The sequence below is a fragment of the Amblyomma maculatum genome, chromosome 7, assembly GCF_055883805.1.
Source record: "Amblyomma maculatum isolate TAMU_Amacu chromosome 7, ASM5588380v1, whole genome shotgun sequence".
Classification (NCBI taxonomy): Eukaryota; Metazoa; Arthropoda; class Arachnida; order Ixodida; family Ixodidae; genus Amblyomma; species Amblyomma maculatum.
Window position 1 is genome coordinate 88,680,049 of NC_139350.1, and position 17,728 is coordinate 88,697,776.

Consider the following 17,728-nt stretch of genomic DNA (forward strand, 5'->3'; position numbering starts at 1 on the left):
TGATCTGAATGTTGATGCTTAACGTGAACAAACTGTCCTTTCAGGTCACAGCCATCGTTCGATTGACGAAACGTAAGCGACACAGCGTGAAAGAAGAAATTTTATTATGAATTATCTAGCGGTCGCAGGCGAAAACAACAGGGTGATACGTGTATATTAACTGCTTAACGCATCATTTGAAGCAAAACACGAAAGCAAAAAAATTTGGTGGGATGGACGCTTTGAGATTTACGAAAAAAAAAAAAAAGAAAAAGCCGGGGAGGGGGGAGGGGGGGGGGGGGGTCATGCGTTTTGAACAATGGTTGTTTGGATTATTAGGTATAACGTCCCGAACAGACACACGTTTTTTTACCCTACTTTTACATTTTGCCTTTCGAACGGCATTTTTGCACAGGGGAATTAGATTGAAGGGGAAACCCTGAAAGAAGTCGACGCCTGATTCCATGTTCATCGCTGGTGAGGAGAGGGAGCGCGATGCTCTTCGCGATCAGCGGTGACGCGCCGGGCACCTGAGAATCGTTGACAGCCGGTGTCTTCATTTTCATCCAGCCTGCTGTAGCACTTTAAAGCGCAATTAAAGCCGGGAAGTTCAATCTGTGAACTTGAGCGCAAAAAAAAAAAAAAAAAAAAAAAAACTCTGTTTCTTTGATGGCGTCGTCAATTGTCGCAGTAAGCAGCTAGTAGCATTACAGATTCAATGCTGGCGGTCATATAAACAGTATTACTTATGGTACTGTGCTGCAGGAGGTTGGTAAGGAGAAAAAATAGAATAGTCTAGGCGTAGTACTGGAAATGCGGGAACTATTTTATTACGCTGTGCTCGACGTCATTACTTTTGAAGTGATTTTAAAATACCCGTCAAGAAAAACGCTGCCTTAATGTTAAGCCAAGATGCTTTACACATTACGGGAAAAAGTTGAGAAGATATTACGTGCCACAAATATTCAATGAACTTCGCGAAGAGTTTTGCAGTTTCAAAACCAAACGTAAAATGAATAAAGCGGTAAGAAAATGGAGCTCATCCTTGCTGATAAATCACTGATGGCATCTTGCATGCTGTATTCTATTTCCCTGTTTTTGGTTCCGATTTCAGAATTGTTTAGATATTGCTAATATCAAGCTTTTATGATGACCTGTGTTCATTTTTGTTTTCTTTTCTCCAATTGCATTCCTATTTGCTCAATATGTATGCACAATTTTTGCATTGAACGCATGTACTAGTGTAATTGTTTTGGGAATAATGTTTTGTATATATTCGGTGTTTCACCATAATGCCTGAACAAGCAACAAGCATACTGTGCTTAGGTTGGACAGGAAAACCAATGTACTAAATGACCGTGAATAAAATTTGATTTGATTTGATGTGAAGGTAATAAACACAGCTGAATTCCCTTCAGTAGGGAAGCCTAAATACTGCCGTCCGACGTTTCATTAGCTGACCAAGCGATGTCGGGCGCCAGACGAATGGACGACCCTATGACGCATGCAAGCCATCGTCCATCGTCTCTCGCTCAAGACAGATATTGCGAACCTTTTATCATGGAGAATGCATGCTGCTTCAGCGATGCAGCAACTGTTGTTGTTTGTGCCCTTGTCAAATGTATTTTTTTTTTTTTTTTCTGGCTTCGCTGCCATCTGCGAGGCATGCGTGGCGGGTCGATTCTGCCCTCGCGAGCCAGTTTGACAGGCCGGGGTGAGCGCCCACAGAGCGGCGTCTCCGCCATGCTTACAGCAGGGGCGGCGTGAACCCCTGCATCGCCGCGCAGTTGCCCCCTCTTTCTTCCCCGCTCCTTCGCTGCCGGACAGCAGTCATGTGGCGCGCTCCCGCAGAGAGCACCAAATGAGCCGAGATTCCGGGCATACCTCCCTTCTCTCTCACCAAGTAACTCGGAGAGAGAAAAAAGGTGCGGACCAGGCAAGAGGAGAGGAGGCACGTTCACTGCACATTTTTGCTCTTTGCATCCACGCGCTGTTCCTGGCTTCCTCTTGTTTTTCTTTTTTTTTCTGCTTCTAATTCTTCTCTAATTCCTCCCCATGTAACGCAATGCAATGACCGTGCCGTACTGGGTGCCTGTGAGAAGGATACTAAAGCCGGGCTGTCAGTGATAACTCCACAGAGAATGTAAGGGTTAGAAAGACGCGTCGTGAAAACTTTTTAAAATAATCTTTTTGCTCTTCTTTACGGCAAAAGAGATAACCAGGGTCCGCATTCAGAGTCTGCGTCGCTTTTGAGAAGCGCCATTATGTCCCTGACCTCGAGATATCGGATTGGTGGGAACGCTAGAACGGAAGTGGTGCGAGATGACTCGGGATCAGGGAGGAAACGACACTTCCGAAGACGATCCGCAAACTCGAAATGGGGACAGTGGATGAATGCACAACTGCACACAAGTGCGGGGTTGCATTACAAAAGGGATCGAAAGGGAAAGGAATCGATTGCTTGCTTTTGGCGTGCAGAAACGTTGTGTAAAAAAAAGGTAGCGTTTTAACGTAGTTAAAGCGTGTAGGACGTACGAAAACCTCTGAGTACATATGGAAGTTGATCGAGAGAACAACGAGTAGTGAACACTGCGAAGCTTCGTATCTTCTGAGTGGTGGGATGCGATGATCGCTGCGACTTTCGTACTCGCTTGTCTTCGCGAAATGACCGGGAGTGAATCCGCTCCATTGTTTCCCTTTTCTTTTCGTCCTATTTCGGTAGATCCATGTCACCTCTTGGGTTGCATTCGATTTCGTGAAATATATTGTTTTTGCACTAAAAAGGTGAAGTCAAATGTCGAGGTGGTTATGCAGCGCTCTTTGAATTACCCGCACTAGTACACGATGTGACGTCATGATCTGGCGAGCCACACAGTAGTCAGGCACAAGACAATATATTGCTTGGCTCAGGCGTATTTAATAAGCAGCCCTAATGGTTTTCTTATAAGCCGTGTAGTAATCGTAACCAGTGCAAGTCCCGAGCTTCGCACAGGTGAAGGCGACAGACCCCTTTCGGCTGACTTGAAACGTTGGCTACGAAAACGGGCCGCGCAAAACGACCGGAAACGAACCCTAATGTGTGTATGTTCATGGTAAGGGCTACACCTCGTTTGTGAACCCTTCAGTCTTTTAATACGGAATGCATTCACTGGCTACATGGATGGACGGATGGAATATAGGGGCGTCCCCTTTGAAACGGGGTGGTAGCAGTTGCTATCATGCTCATTTTTTCCCCCTATATCTTAATTATCGTTTTAGATTGGTTAACTATACCATCATTCTACTTATTGAATTTTGTTTTTCTACATTACTATCATTTTGTCACGTTTCTGCTTTTAAGCCACCAATCGTCCAATAGTTTTTTGCTAGCTTCCACCGCAGGTTTATTCACCCGGCCACCGGTATGTCTAAACCCCAGAGCTTCAGCAAGAGTGACTGCGCCTGAATCAACTTCCGGATGGATACCATTACATTCGAGTATAATACGGTTAATTGTATCTGGGGATTTACCACATACTGCGCATGTGTTATCTTCATTGTTAAATTTCTTTTTGTAGCTAGCTGCGTGTTCTAAGACACCCTGATCTAGTTTCAAAAAGTAGGGCACTGCCTCTTGAGTTATCAAAGAAAGCTTCCTTCCTGATCTGCCTTTTCCACTTTCGGCATAGTTCCACACTCTGTTTCTTTTCCATCGAATTCATCCAATTTTTACCTTCGGTGTTTTTCACCTGCTGCTTAACGCTCTTTATTTATTCGTCCTTGTGACCAGCATACTTACTGGTTTATTTCCTAGTTATCTTCTTTCATTGTGAGTCAACGCTTTTTAGGTATAGGTATTCAAATACTTTAGCTGCCCATCTGTTACTGTTCAATTTCTTCAGGCGTTCCTCATATAATATTTTACTCTCAGCTTCCCGTACTTCGAAAGATGTCCAGCCCATATCTCCCTGTATCGCCTCATTTGTGGTTTTGCCGTGGGCACCCAGTGCTAATCGTCCGACGGCTCTCTGATTTATTTCTAATGTCGACTGTACCTCTAATCTTAGGCACGAAACCGCATTTCCGAAAGTAAGCCTGGGCACCATAATTCCTTTCCAAATACCCCTAAAAGTGATTGCTCATGCTTTTCAATGCATGTCAAACCTTCGTTTACATTTTCGCTCTTTTTGTCCGCCCGTTCGCAAGGCCAGAAAACTCAACAAAATAACACACACGGAAATGTACATACAAGTTTTAGCTCGGTTTGAACCCCCGCCTTTTAGGTGATAGTATGGACGGCGGCATCTCGGCACAAGAGGGAAAACCCGACAGCGAATACACACTGCGATAAAAGCAGCCTATAAATATAACAAAGCAAGTATTCTAGATTTAGAAGTAGGGCCAAGAGTTACACAGCAAACACAGCCTGAAATACTAAGCCCAGGTTGAAAAAAAGGCGAAAACAAAAAGGAATTCTCGGGGCTTTCTTGTTCGTTGAGGCGCCGTAGTCGCACAGTTGACCGGTAGCGTCGGCCGTTCAAGGTGAGGAAGAAACATTGAGTTGATCGCGGGCTCCGTGAAAAAAAAAAAAAAAGAAAAAAAAGACACTTCCCCACAGCGAGCGGTCGCGAAAGTGGCCCGGAAAACGGCATCTCCCCTGAGAGCACTGTCGCGGACGTGTTGCGGTTTGCTTTTCTTTGGGCATGATGATATACCGTGGCGTCACCTCTCAGCAGCACCGCGTGACGCACTAAGTGGGATAACGTGCGTTGAACTGCTGCTGTGCGACCGTTTCCTATGCAGTTTAGTTGCACGCTAATGCTCAATACACATATATTTAGATGTTTACACTTCGGTATAGGCCTGTCTAAGTTTAATTTGAGGTAATAGCTCGGCCACTCATTCAGCAAGGCAGCACTTCATCGAGTCAGCTGCCGAAGCATGGGCTCGGCCGGTAAATTTACTTGGACTGTACACGGACCGGCCAGCGTTGTTGTCATTGCGGAAGAAACTGCAAGCTTCCACACAGCCAGCCAGCAGTGAGCTGCCGGTGAATCTCAATCCGCCTTTTCCACAAGGCTGCTCTGCACATGCGTGCCTCACCCCTGGTTGAAAACGAACCACCAACTCCAGCTGCTCATGCGCAGTTTTTGGCCTCCGCGATCGCCGCAGTCGGAGCTGATCTCGGAGGCCATGTGCACTTAATATTCGTGACAGGCGTATGCGACAGAGGGTGGTAGCTGTCAAGAACACACATCGCCGTTTAGTATAGGCGGCTGGATCTCCCAAGGACGTTTCCAACCAGAAGGAGACGAGTTTTCAACCACCACCAGTGGTCACCATATATTGTGAAAAGGGCGGATTATAAGAATTCTTTGCTAGAGAAAGCAAAACTGCCAGGCGCCTGAGGGATGCTGAGCGCCTGCAAATAGCGCCGGCGGAAGCGGTGCCGTTCACCTCTCCCTTGAACATAGTAGAACAGGGAAGTTAGATTGTAGGAAAGACGTGGTTTAATTTCTATATCAAGTGTGAAGATTTGCTTACCACGCAGCGAATTCTTGATATCTGAATAACGTCACTGGGACTCACTTGGTTTGGACAGGCGTGTTTGTTTTCTCCGCTCAAAGTAGTTTTGTTGACGTATACCTCAGCATATCACAACATGTAATGTTGGATCTCCCATTTATTCACACACTCTGACATTTGAAATTACACTAGCACTGCAGACGTTACCTGAGACAACTCGTCGTGCATACCACTACCCGTGGCTCTAGAATCTTTAGTTCACGTCAGTGAAACTTTCGGGTCAACGCCTGCATTCAGAAGAATGATACCTTCTGTTTTTCGCATAATTTTTTTTATAGTGAGCGCTCCGTGAAGCCAGTATTTTTTCTATCTTGCCAGCAAAATGTCCTCGTTACTTCACAAGTGTGAGCCGTTCCTTCTGCTGCTATACTCACCAAACTGTTTGCATAGCGCTTACTCCATGGACGAAATCTTCCTCGCTGAAATGTCTGCTGCACACAGGAGAATGCATTCGCATCTCCGCCCATTCAAATCTTGAATAGGGAACATCTCGTGAGCTTATTTTTCGAGTATCAATGGGAGCTTGCTCCTGCTTCCGTCGGTTACGTCCGGATACAGAGCAATAACTGACCCTGGCAGCAGCTTAAATAAACTTCAGCAACTTCAGCAACAATGCAGGATCAAAAAATTCACAGTGGCTTAGCTGTAGTTAAGCCTAGGAGATTGCGAAAGCAGCTGCTTCAGTGGCTTGAGAAGAAGCACGCATCCGCCGAGCCGCATCTTGAGCACGACGTCTGGCTCGACGCTCTTCACGTTGTTCCTCCGTCTCCGTAGCTCGTTGTCGCTTCCTGGCTTCACACTGGTGAGCCGCCTTCTCCCTCTGCTTCTCAGACAGCATCACGAACTGTCTTACAAGCGCTGAAATGGCATGCTTTACACAGCGCAGCCTCCCCTCCTCTACTTACCGAAGAGAGAAGATAGGCGAAGTGTCTCCAATGGAAGACGACACCAACTGTTAGACCACAGCGCACCTAGTGAGAGAAGCGGGAAACGTCCGGCGTGGCTACGATCCACTCTACGCTGAAGAGCCGACTTGGTAGCCCATCTTCGCCTCGCTTATTTCGTCACACCACCTGTTAGACTACAGAGCACCTAGGGGGAGAAGCGTAAAACGCGCGGCGTGGCTACGAGCCACGCTACGCTGAAGAGCCGACTTGGTAGCCCAGCTCTCACGCTGGTATGACGTCAGTAGTCACGTGATGTAAAGCGTAGCTACCGGACCATGCTACGCTGAAGGCTCGAAACCTGGCGTAGTATTGCCGCAATAAAAGGGCAATGCTGACACTCTTTATCAAACAAACAACAAAAAAAACGCGACTATTAGCGTTTAAAATGCGCAAATTCAATCGAGTGTCTGCTCCAACAGCAGTAAGAGGGGTCACGTGATCCTACTTGCTCCCCAAAGTCTACGCTAACGCCGCTCGCTCCAGTGGTGGCGCTCGCGCCCATATGCGGCCCATCGTTACCGTGGCTACCATCGTCAAGGACGCGCGCTTGCCCGGTAGCTGCCCCGGAGAGTCACGTTGAAGCATGCTCGGAGGAGCGGGGAAGATCCCATAACTTCCGCTTTATATGTGACACATCTTGTGACAGCTATGTAATTTCTTTCGTTGCTTCCAATGTTTTTTCATGTTTCATTTCTCTTCGGGTTGCCCTATATTATCTTGGTTCACTTGTACCCTTGTTTCAAATTTTAGTGCCGAACTGAACATGCGTGCTTATTTCCTCGAGCTCGTACAATTTCTTTCGCTTCTATGAACTGTAAGCTAGCGCTCGTCCTGTGTGCTTCTCTTGTCCTGTTTATCTAGCGCTAAGCTCCCCTATAAAACATTGAAATAGCTTTGGTATTTCCAATGCGTTCTCAAATTTTTTCTTATGCAACATTCATGACCGGACCAAACGGGCGAAGGAGAAAACAAAACCACGATAACGATGATGATGCTAGCGCTAGTCGCAACGACCAGGCCCGTGTGAGAGTTGTTCTGCTTTTACCACGGCCCCTCGACATTCGTTCAGAAAAGGATAGTTGTTTTGAGCAATGCCACCTAGTATAATCGTTGTAGGCGTTGTGTAAATAAACGCTATTCCGAGCAGAGTTGTTTTTAACGGAGCGAAAAAAGGTAAATGCATCCTTGCTTGCATCCTTGCTTCCTTTATTTTAACACGTGTCGATTACAAATGCACAGCGTGCAGCTCAGGCTACAGAAAGTTCACGAAGCACCGTGCAAACTAAATATCTACATAGAAAGAATATTTTAATTTGCGATGATATTGTGCGGTACGAAACCACATGCATGAATCTTCTTAGTGCAGGTTTTCAGCGTGCGTGAACTAGCACTTTTATCGAGATCCACAAAACATGACAAAAGGGGGACAACGTAGTAATGTGTACTATAAACCAGTAAGAGGACTCACTATTGTCAAGTGAAAAATGGCTTCTATTCTTCCCTCCACCTCTACTCATCCGTCGCATTCTTTCTAATCAAAATGCTGTCTTGACAATCGCTGACGTGCGACCTTGTGCTCTTCGCACGTGCAGCGATGCATCGAACCAACCTGAATTTTCTTTTTTTTTTCTTCTAATTCAAAACGTCTTTGCACACAGGGTGCCATATCGCGTGGATCCAGTGTGAGGAAGAAAACGTCAGTGCCGAGTGTCCATCTCTAGTCTGCAGAAGCATTTTCTATCCGCCTCATCACTCCAAATTATTTTAGCAACACTAATTCCTAATTAAAACGTTATCTATCATACAGTTAAATCGACATCATGAATTCTATTCTGACGCCTACAATGAATTCTGCCAATTTCTCACTGTGGGTATGTGCTATATACACTGAAGGAGAAGAAGAAGCCTTCAGATCTTCAGAAGAAGAAGCCTTGAGATGTGTCGCCAACAGCTTCAGCCCGTTTTGCCTAGTGTGCACCGGAAGTACGGGGTCTGCCTGTGAATCTGTGAGTGGACATACGCATTTTAATTAGCGTAGTTATAGCAGCTATTAGGCGCCCATTTCTGGCCTGAGCGGTGCCGTCGTTGGCTTTGGCGTAACTCATGCTCAGCTATACCGTGGCCTTTGCAAATCTTTGCAAACCTGAGGCGTAGATTCGGTTCTGTTCTGGGCGCAAGATTCGAAACCAGCTATTGTCACCCGGAACTCAGAAGCCTCGGAAAGTCCGATAAATTGCACCATTGGGATACATAAGAAGCTCTTAATGCTCTCGCATGCTATACTTAAAGTTGAAGCTTACGTGTACCTTGGATCGGGTGTCCTGAGTGTCCACATTTTTTAAGCATCGCAAGCTATAGTAAATGTTGCATATTGCAGTGCTGCGGTGCCTGGAGAGTCAAGTTGCTATCGTCGGAAACGGGAAAGGTGGAAAGCGAAAGCGGAGTAGGAGGGTATAGCGTCGTTGTGTTGTCAGCGAGAAGTCGCGACCATGCCTTGACATACAGAAATTGTCAGGCCACATAGACTTGCACCCATGGGAATGGTAGAGATTGCTACCTGAGATCCAATTGTTACCTCGGCAGCATTTAGATGAAGAAGTGACACAAGAATCTAAGCGGGGACCCTTAATTCAGGAGTAAAGCATGCGATTTGCAGTCCACGCAAGGATGTTTGGACGGTTTTGCAATTGCGTCGAGTGTCCTTTCACATGATGTTGCAGCTTATGCCATGCATGCCCCATCATGTCATACCATGTATACATGACATTTATGATATGCCACGTATGCTTGAAATGGGCGCATGATGTAACTGGGCCCCAAATTAAGAAAACGGTGATTTAGCGACTGGTGCATCATCGGGAACGCAATTCTGAAAGGGGATCCACAGACGGAGCTGTGAACGCATTGGAATCATGCCCTTAATGGTGGAGCTTAAGGAATGTGCAAAATATCCGCAGTGGAATATGTTTGCGCACTGGAGTAACGCACCCACACGCTACTCGAGCCCAGATCGAGCGGCGGTGCTTTCAGGTGTCATGAAAGTACCTCCTGCATAACAATCTAGATTTGGGGAAGGATTGATTGTCATTTGCAGGATTTCTATGAGGGACAATATTGAGTAGGCTCAAGCTGCTGCTATACAGAAGTTTGTGTCATATTATTTACCTCAGCCACTGAGACGCTAAAATACCTGGACGGCAGCGCTCAAATTCCGCATTGCAGAGTATCATAATATTGCAATCGTCGACCAATTTTTGTTTAGCCTATAGTAAGGCCAGCGTTATTCCTCCTGGTAGGCTAGTCGACCTGTAGACCCCACCGTAACTACTCTCTAAAATGCCGGTTCCTCTGTAGTCTAGACGTATAATGAACGTTGTCCATGAAGAGCTATTTTTCTTCGCACTTTTCGACCATTTGGAGGCGAACCGATTTTCAATGCTTGAGTGAGCACTTAACCTGCCTCAAGTTCGGCACTTCAGCAGCGCGGGCTCTTGCGCGCTCTTCGCTCGCACGCATGAATGATAGGCCATGGCGTTCCAGCAAAACTTTCCCCTACAGCTGAGTTGAAAATTCTTGTCTCCATTGGTGTAGTATCCGTATCCCGGTGCACTAGGCCCGCAGAGGACTCATGCATTCCCAGAGAGTGCAATCTTACTTTTGCCGCGTCGATCTGTCCATCAGAGGCAAATGCCTGGCCATATATATTTCGAGTCGAGATTCTTTATTTCGAGAGCCCTTTGCTCGCTGCAATGTCGCAATCGCTTGCGATTCTGTCACCGCGCGACTTCCTACAAAATCACCGAACGGTGTCGTTTCCGGGATGGTGCTCTCCGTTCTTGGTTCATATTTTTTCCGACACGCAATACTTTGCACTATCGATCGGCAAAGGTCTGAACATCTGTGTGTCTACCAACCAAAACATTACAGCAAAGAGGCGAAGCTGCTGGCATAGTGCACCTCTCGATAGAAGACTTGTGAATGCATGGGGCATATGTGAGGTGTTGCGTGGTGAAAGGCTGTATTTGTTGCTGCGCCGATGCAGGAGCGATGTTGGCGTGAGTTCACGCGCGAGACGCGAGAACGAAGCACGTGTCGGGCACGGGTATGTGTTTCCGATGTGTGAGCTGTGACGCCAGCGTCTAGCTCGTAGCAGTGCGACTGCGCTGCTTCAACTCAGTGAAAAACGCCGTCGCTTTCGTTCAGAGGCGGCTGCTCTATCAAACGAGAGCAACTATTGCTCTGCTCCTGGCACTGCTAGTCACCAGCTTCTTTAGAGGCACGTTTCTTCAGCAGTGGCTGTTGCAATTGAGGAGTCGATTTTGGCTTTCATGGAGCTCTTTTTGGTCCTTCGTTGAGTTCTTTTCGCAGATGTTTGTGGCTAGAATAGATACGTTCATGCAGATTCTCAGTCATTCCCCCTGCAGTCCATTATATGTCCGTGGTCTCTAACATGAAATCACCTTCGAACAAAGAAGCCTCTGTTACTCCTAGTACTAGCGCTTCTCAAGTGTCGGGCACCCTCAGCGACAACAAATGACATTTTAAACTCACTGCAGCTTGCATTATGTGCTTCCCAGTAGAAAACTGGACGAATAAGCGTCCTAAACTCGACCAAATATCAGTTCTGAGTGTGAACCGCAGGTGCGCCATGTGCTGATATCAGGTGTAGAGCGCATCATTAAGATTATATCAGAATTTAGATTAGAAGTCTCTGTGGCGTTTTCGCCTCTCATGCTGTCTAATACGCCCTGTCACTCTAAAAAATAGCGACCAACTACTTGGTAGTCACTATCCTTTTCCTTGCATTAATAAGTGATGCAATGGATGTGCGCTACATAGAGCAATATCGCTTGTTGTTCGAATTGAGTGCCACTGAAACACATCATCACCGGACGTCGCCTCTATACCGAACTTCCTCTTTGGCGTCGGTTTCGTTTTTCTACAAAAACAAAAGTGTTGAGATTTTTGACGCTGCAGCTCATTAGGGAACGAGATTTTCCTCATTTCAAAAACTGATATAGCATCGTGTTGTCCACGGCTCCGAACTAATAATGGGGCTAACCACCCAATTGCGATAAACAAAATTAGTAGATTTTAGGAGGAGGAGGAAATATAGGAGTTATGCGGCTAACGGTGTCCGTCGTGGCTTCGAGTTTCTTTCTGAAAATATATTTTAACTGTTCTCAGGAAGTTTTGAAATCGTTCACTGAAACACTCGGTATAATGATCTAATCCGCGTCGTTGCCATGTTTTCTTACATTACTTTTTCATTTCCGTCTTTCACCATCATCATCATCATCATCAGCCTGACTATACCCACTGCAGGGCGAAGGCCTCTCCCATATTCCTCCAATTAACCCGGGTCTGTGCTAGCTGCATCCACTTGACCCCTGCGAACTTCTTAATCTCATCCGCCCACCTAACTTTCTGCCGCCCCCTGCACCGCTTTCCTTCCCTTGGAATCCAGTTTGTTACCCTCAGCGACCATCGGTTATCCTCTCTTCGCGCTACATGTCCTGCCCATGCCCATTTCTTCTTCTTAATTTCCACTAGAATGTCATTAACTTGAGTTATTTCTCTGACCCACTCTGCACGCTTCCTATCTCTTAATGTTACCCCTACCCTTTTTCGTTCCATAGCCCTCTGGGTAGTCCTCAACTTATAACTCTTTTGGTTAGCCTCTACGTTTCAGCGCCATGAGTACAGGCAAGATGCAACTGTTATATACTTTCCTCTTTAGCGATACCGGTAAGCTGCTAGTCATAATCTGCGAGTGCTTGCCAAATGCGCTCCATCCCAATCTTATTCTTCTTGTTACTTCCTTTTCATGGTCCGGATCTGCGGTTACTACCTGTCCTAAGTAGACATATTCGCCTACTACTTCCAGTACTTCACTACCTAATGTAAACTGCTGTTCCTTCCCGAGGCTGTTGAACATTACCTTAGTCTTCTGCATATTGATTTTCAAGCCTACCTTTCTACTTTTCCTGTCTAGGTCATCCATCATTATTTGCAGTTCATCCCCCGAGTTGCTTAGCAAGGCAATGCCATCAGCAAATCGCAGATTACTGAGGTATTCTCCATCTACCCTTATCCCTAACTGCTCCCATTCCAAGTCTCTGAATACTTCCTCTAAGCAAGCTGTGAATAGTACTGAGGAGATTGTGTCTCCTTGCCTAACACCTTTCTTTATGGGAATTTTGTTACTTCCTTTATGCAGAACTATGGTTGCTGTGCAGCCTCTATATATATCTTCCAGCACTTTCACGTCTACCCCCTGATTTCGCAATAAGGTTGTCCTTAGGTTTCAACTGAGTCAAATGCTTTTTCGTAATCAATGAATGCTATGTATAAGGGCTGGTTATATTCCGAGCATTTTTATATCACCTGATTGATGGTATGAATTATGGATATGATCGACAGTAGAGTACCGTTTCCGAAACCCTGCTTGATCCTTTGCTTGATTGAAGTCTAAGGTTGTCCTGATTCTATTAGCGATTACCTTAGTAAGTACCTTATACGTAACAGACAGTAAGCTGATTGGTCTGTAATTTTTAAGGTCCTTAGAGTCCCCTTTCTTATGAATGAGGATAATGTTTGCATTCTTCCATGGTTTCGGTACCGTCGATGACACCAGGCACTGCGTATACTTACAGGGTGGCCAGTTTTTCTAGCACGATATACCCCCCCCCCCCCCCCCTTCCTTCAGCAAATCTGTAGTTATCTGATCCTCTCCAGGGGGAAATCAGCTTTTTTTTTTTTTCCGGCTTTAGTTCAAATTAACAAACAATTTTGGGATGGGCGCATGCTTATTATTTCCTTTTAATTATGCTATATCAGTTTGGTTTTTAGGCTTTGGCCACCCAAAGCGACTGCGGCTATGCGGGACGACGCACTCGAGGGCTCTGGAAATTTCGGCCCTCTGGGCTTCTTTAATGTGCACCGAAAGCGCACAGTACACGGGTGCCTTGGTTTTCTCCACCATCGAATAGATAATTCAGCGGCCGGGTTCCAACTTTCGTCCTTTGGATCAGCAGTTGTGTGCCCTAAACGTTGAGCCACCTCTGCGAGTCTCGTGCGCTATATTCTTGAGATGACCCGCAATTGATGTACTGGAGTCGTGCTCGACATAAGCCATCCCGTGATATGACTTGATGGTGTTGACTAAAGAGTTAATTGCAATGAATTAATCAACGGCTATTAACAAAGACCGGTGATGAGTGTATTGCAATAGAACTAGATTAAGCTATCCCGTCGCCTATGCTAGCCGGTTCCTCACAAAAGCCGAAGTCAATTACTCAACGACCGAGAAGGAGTGCCTCGCAATCATCTGGGCCACTTCTAAGTTTCGTCCATACCTACACGGTCGACCATTCAAGGTGGTAAGCGACCACCACGCGCTCTGCTGGCTGGCTAATTTGAAAAACCCCTCCGGCCGCCTTGCCTGATGGAGCCTACGTCTTCAAGAAATCGACATCACAGTCGTCTACAAGTCAGGGCGCAAGCACTCCGATGCAGACTACTTGTCACGAGCCCCCGCTGATGCGCCGAAGACGACGAAGACGCTTTTCTGGGACCGATAAGCGCCAGCAGTTTCGCAGAATAACAGCGATCAGACCCAGAGCTAAAAACGCCAGCCGATTACTTAGAAGAAAAAACCGCTTCCTCTCCTGTTGTGTTCAGGCGACATTTATCATCGTTCGCGTTAAGCAATGGCCTCCTCGTGAAGAAGAACTTCGCACCAAACAGGACCGCGCAGCTTCTTGTTGTGCCTAAAAACCTCCGGCAGAAAATTCTGCAGGCGTTGCACGATGAGCCCACAGCAGGCCATCTCGGGTTTGCGCGCACGTTGCGTCGAATCCAGGAGAAGTACTACTGCCCGCGACTGCCTGCCGAAGTTGCCCACTATGTGAAGACATGTCGTGAGTGCCAAAGACGCAAGACGCCGCCGATCAGACCAGCAGGACTACTAAACCCGATTCCGCCCCCAGACCTACCCTTTCAACAAATTGGGATGGATTTCCTCGGCCCCTTTCCATCTTCGTCTATGGGTAACAAGTGAATCATCGTGGCCACTGACTATCTTACCCGTTACGCAGAAGCAAAGGCACTGACCAATGGTACAGCAGCAGAAGTTGCTAAATTTTTTGTCGAACAAATTCTCTTGCGACATGGCGCCCCAGAAGTGCTCATCACGGACAGGGGAACGGCGTTTACGGCAGAGTTGACGCAAGCCATCCTGGAATACAGTCATACAAGCCATCGACAAACAACTGCATACCATCCCCAGATCAATGGCCTTACGGAGCGCCTGAACAAAACGATCGCGGACATAATCGCCATGTACGTACGTCGACGCTGAACGCAAGACCTGGGACGCCATCTTGCCGTACGTGATTTTCGCATATAACACGGCAGTCCAGGCGACGACCAGAGCGACCCCGTTCAAGCTTGTGTACGGCAGGGAGCCCACGACGACGGTCGACGCAATGCTGCCGCACGTAACCAGCGAGGATAACTTTGACGTCGCGGCCTACCTGCAGCATGCAGATGAAGCCCGACGACTCGCACGGCTGCGTATTAAAGAGCAACAGCGCACCGACACCCGACGATACAACTTACGACGACGCCACGCAGAGTACAACCCAGGAGACGAAGTGTGGGTTTGGACTCCAGTTCGCCGCCGTCGGCTAAGTGAAAAGCTGCTACGTCGATACTTTGGGCCATACCCCGCGTCCTTCCCCGCGTCGGGCAACTGGACTATGAAGTCATTCCCGACGGTACGACAGCATCACAACGGCGACGCGCGCGCCCAGAAATCGTGCATGTTGTACGACTGAAGCCATATTACGCGCGTTAAAGAATCCCTTGTGTTTAAACTTTGTAATGTTCCCATTTAAGTTCCTTTGTTTATTTTAGAACATTGAGGCGGATGTTTTTTAAGGGGGAGTAATGCCGCGAAGCCTTCAAAACTGTATTTGTTGTTTTTTTAACAGCCACCGGCATGTGGCCTTATCACTGTGATCCTGGCATGCGTATAAATTCTGTATCCTGTGTTTGTTCATGCTCGTTGTCGCGATACGACGCGTTATTTTCTTTGTCGCGAAAGATGAGATCGAAGATTCCGATCACTTGCACAATGTTTCAGGTTGTGCTAGTAGCAGTTTGCGACGTTATCTAGATTGTTCTGAGCAGCCTTTAAATTGAGCGTTGACGAGTGCGACGGGCATTCTTTGTTCGACGATCGACGAGCACGTTGCTATCGCCGTCGTCGAACTGCCTTCAGTGACGCCTACTCCGGCGGCCCCCGGATCCAACTCGTCCTCGGAGTCCCCGCTGCCAGGTACAGGGCCCAGGCGCCACGCTTCCAGCTGGGGTGTCCGGGGCTAGGGCAGCCATGGACCTGCCGCCTCCAGTCCAGCGACCTACGAAAGCGCAATGCTTTCAGTTCACCCTACCGGAGCCTGCTCCGGCGGACGACCTAATTGATGCACTCGAGGCGGTCGTCGGTGTCGGGGGTCTGCAGTACCTGCAGCACCTCGGCGGAACAAAGTTCCTTGCTGCCGTCTCGTCGATGGCTCAAGCAACTAAGATGGTAGCGGCGGGCGCAATCCTCGTCGCTGGAAAGCAAGTACCACTGGCGCAAATGGCTGCTCCAGTGGTTTACGTGACGGTGTTCCGTCTACCCCCGTCAGTGAGCGACGACTCCCTCGCCGCCGCTCTAAGTCCGTACGGCAAGGTCCGCGCTGTGACCGAGCCGGTTTTCAAGGGAAAGAGTCATGTGCGTACCGGAGCGAGGCTGGTAAAGCTAGACATGCTCCGGGCACCACCCAACTTCATCACTGTCGCTGGGCACCGTGCGATGCTGGAGTATCGTGGGATGAAGCGAGTGTGCTCCAAGTGCGGCGCAGAGGGCCATTTTGGTGCTTCCTGCACCGCGGCACGTTGTGGCCGCTGCTCCACGTACGGCCACGAGACAGAGGCGTGCCAAGCAGCGTGTAAACGGTGCGGCGGTAACCACGTGACCAAGGACTGCGTGATGCCGCGCTCGTATGCGGCCGCTGCTACGCCTGATACCATGTCGCACCAAGGTGGAAACGCCGCCGTGACAGTCCTCAATGAGCCCTCGGTAGTGTCAAGTAGAACCCCCACTACACATTCTGAGGGCGAACTGGACAGGGCGTCCACCGCCGCCCAGTCGCCGGAATCCGACGTCAGGAGCTCGGAAGTTACGTCCGACGACGAGTCGTCGCGTGCGTCCTTCTCGTCAGTGACTGACTCGGACGCGTCGTACCTTCCCGCCACACCGACATACGAGGGTGCGGCTCTGAACGCACCCATTACGAAGGAGAGCGCTCTGCCCGAGGCCTGTTCGGAGTCGGCGGCTTTCCCCTCCCCTGGAGCTACCGTGCATGCCCAGTCGGAAGACTACAGCCATGAACCTCAGCTTCCCAGAACACCTAGTCTCCTGCCCGGGTCGTTGCGCGAGTTGGGCGCAAGTGCTCCCAAGACCCAACGCACAAGTGTGCGGAAAACATTACTTTTGGATGGCGCTGACGAAACAAAGCGCCAGCACTCGGCATCGGATGGTGGAGCAAGCGTGACGACGCCCTCGGCCCCAAAAAAGAAGCCGAAGACCGCTGAGAACGACGCACCGATGGACGTCTCGTTTTCCGAGACGTGAGTGCTATGGCGCCACTCTTCAAGGTGACAGGCCGTGACGGCCAACCTCATCCTTTCCCGCTTTGCGGTGGCCGAAGCGCCGCAACCTTGGCGCTCCACCCCAGCCACTGCTATCTTATCGGGACTACGGCTTCGCCGGCGCCGGTGGTGAACGATGGACGGTGCGTGCGGTGCAGTGTGTGTGGGTTCGAGTGTGACTGTGTGCTTTTTTCCATAGCCACTCGTTCTGACTGGACGTTTTCGCCGCCCATGGTCCGTGTATCGTCGCTGCCGCGTCGTCGTCGAGCTAACAGCTGGAACCTCAGCGGGGACCTGTCGGACACCGTCATGCCTTTCCATGGCGCCGACGCAGGGTGCACTCGCAAACTTGGTCCGCAGAACTATATCGTGAGTCCTTCGCCGTTTTGTTTGTTCTCCAGCTGCGTTTCTTTGCTGTTTTGGTTTCATTCACTCATTTGTTATGATGGCTAGGTTTCGCTTTCTTACTTTTAACGTGCAAGGATTCCGTAATCCCGATAAGCAGCGGCAAGTGCTACACCTCGCACGTTTGTATC

The 17,728-nt window shown here is 48.4% G+C and overlaps 1 protein-coding gene across 1 annotated transcript; it reads left to right on the forward strand.

The window, feature by feature from the left end:
• The first annotated feature begins 15,704 nt into the window (after positions 1 to 15,704).
• LOC146183912 (uncharacterized) lies at positions 15,705 to 17,460 on the forward strand. The gene has a single exon (XM_084609240.1). The coding sequence runs from the start codon at positions 15,889 to 15,891 to the stop codon at positions 17,173 to 17,175; it is 1,287 nt and encodes a 428-aa protein (XP_084465366.1). The 5' UTR covers positions 15,705 to 15,888; the 3' UTR covers positions 17,176 to 17,460.
• The last annotated feature ends 268 nt before the right edge of the window (positions 17,461 to 17,728 follow it).

What these genes read in the sequence shown, in the direction of transcription:
- LOC146183912 (XM_084609240.1), top strand. Translation starts at nt 15,889, where the DNA reads ATGGACCTGCCGCCTCCAGTCCAGCGACCTACGAAAGCGCAATGCTTT.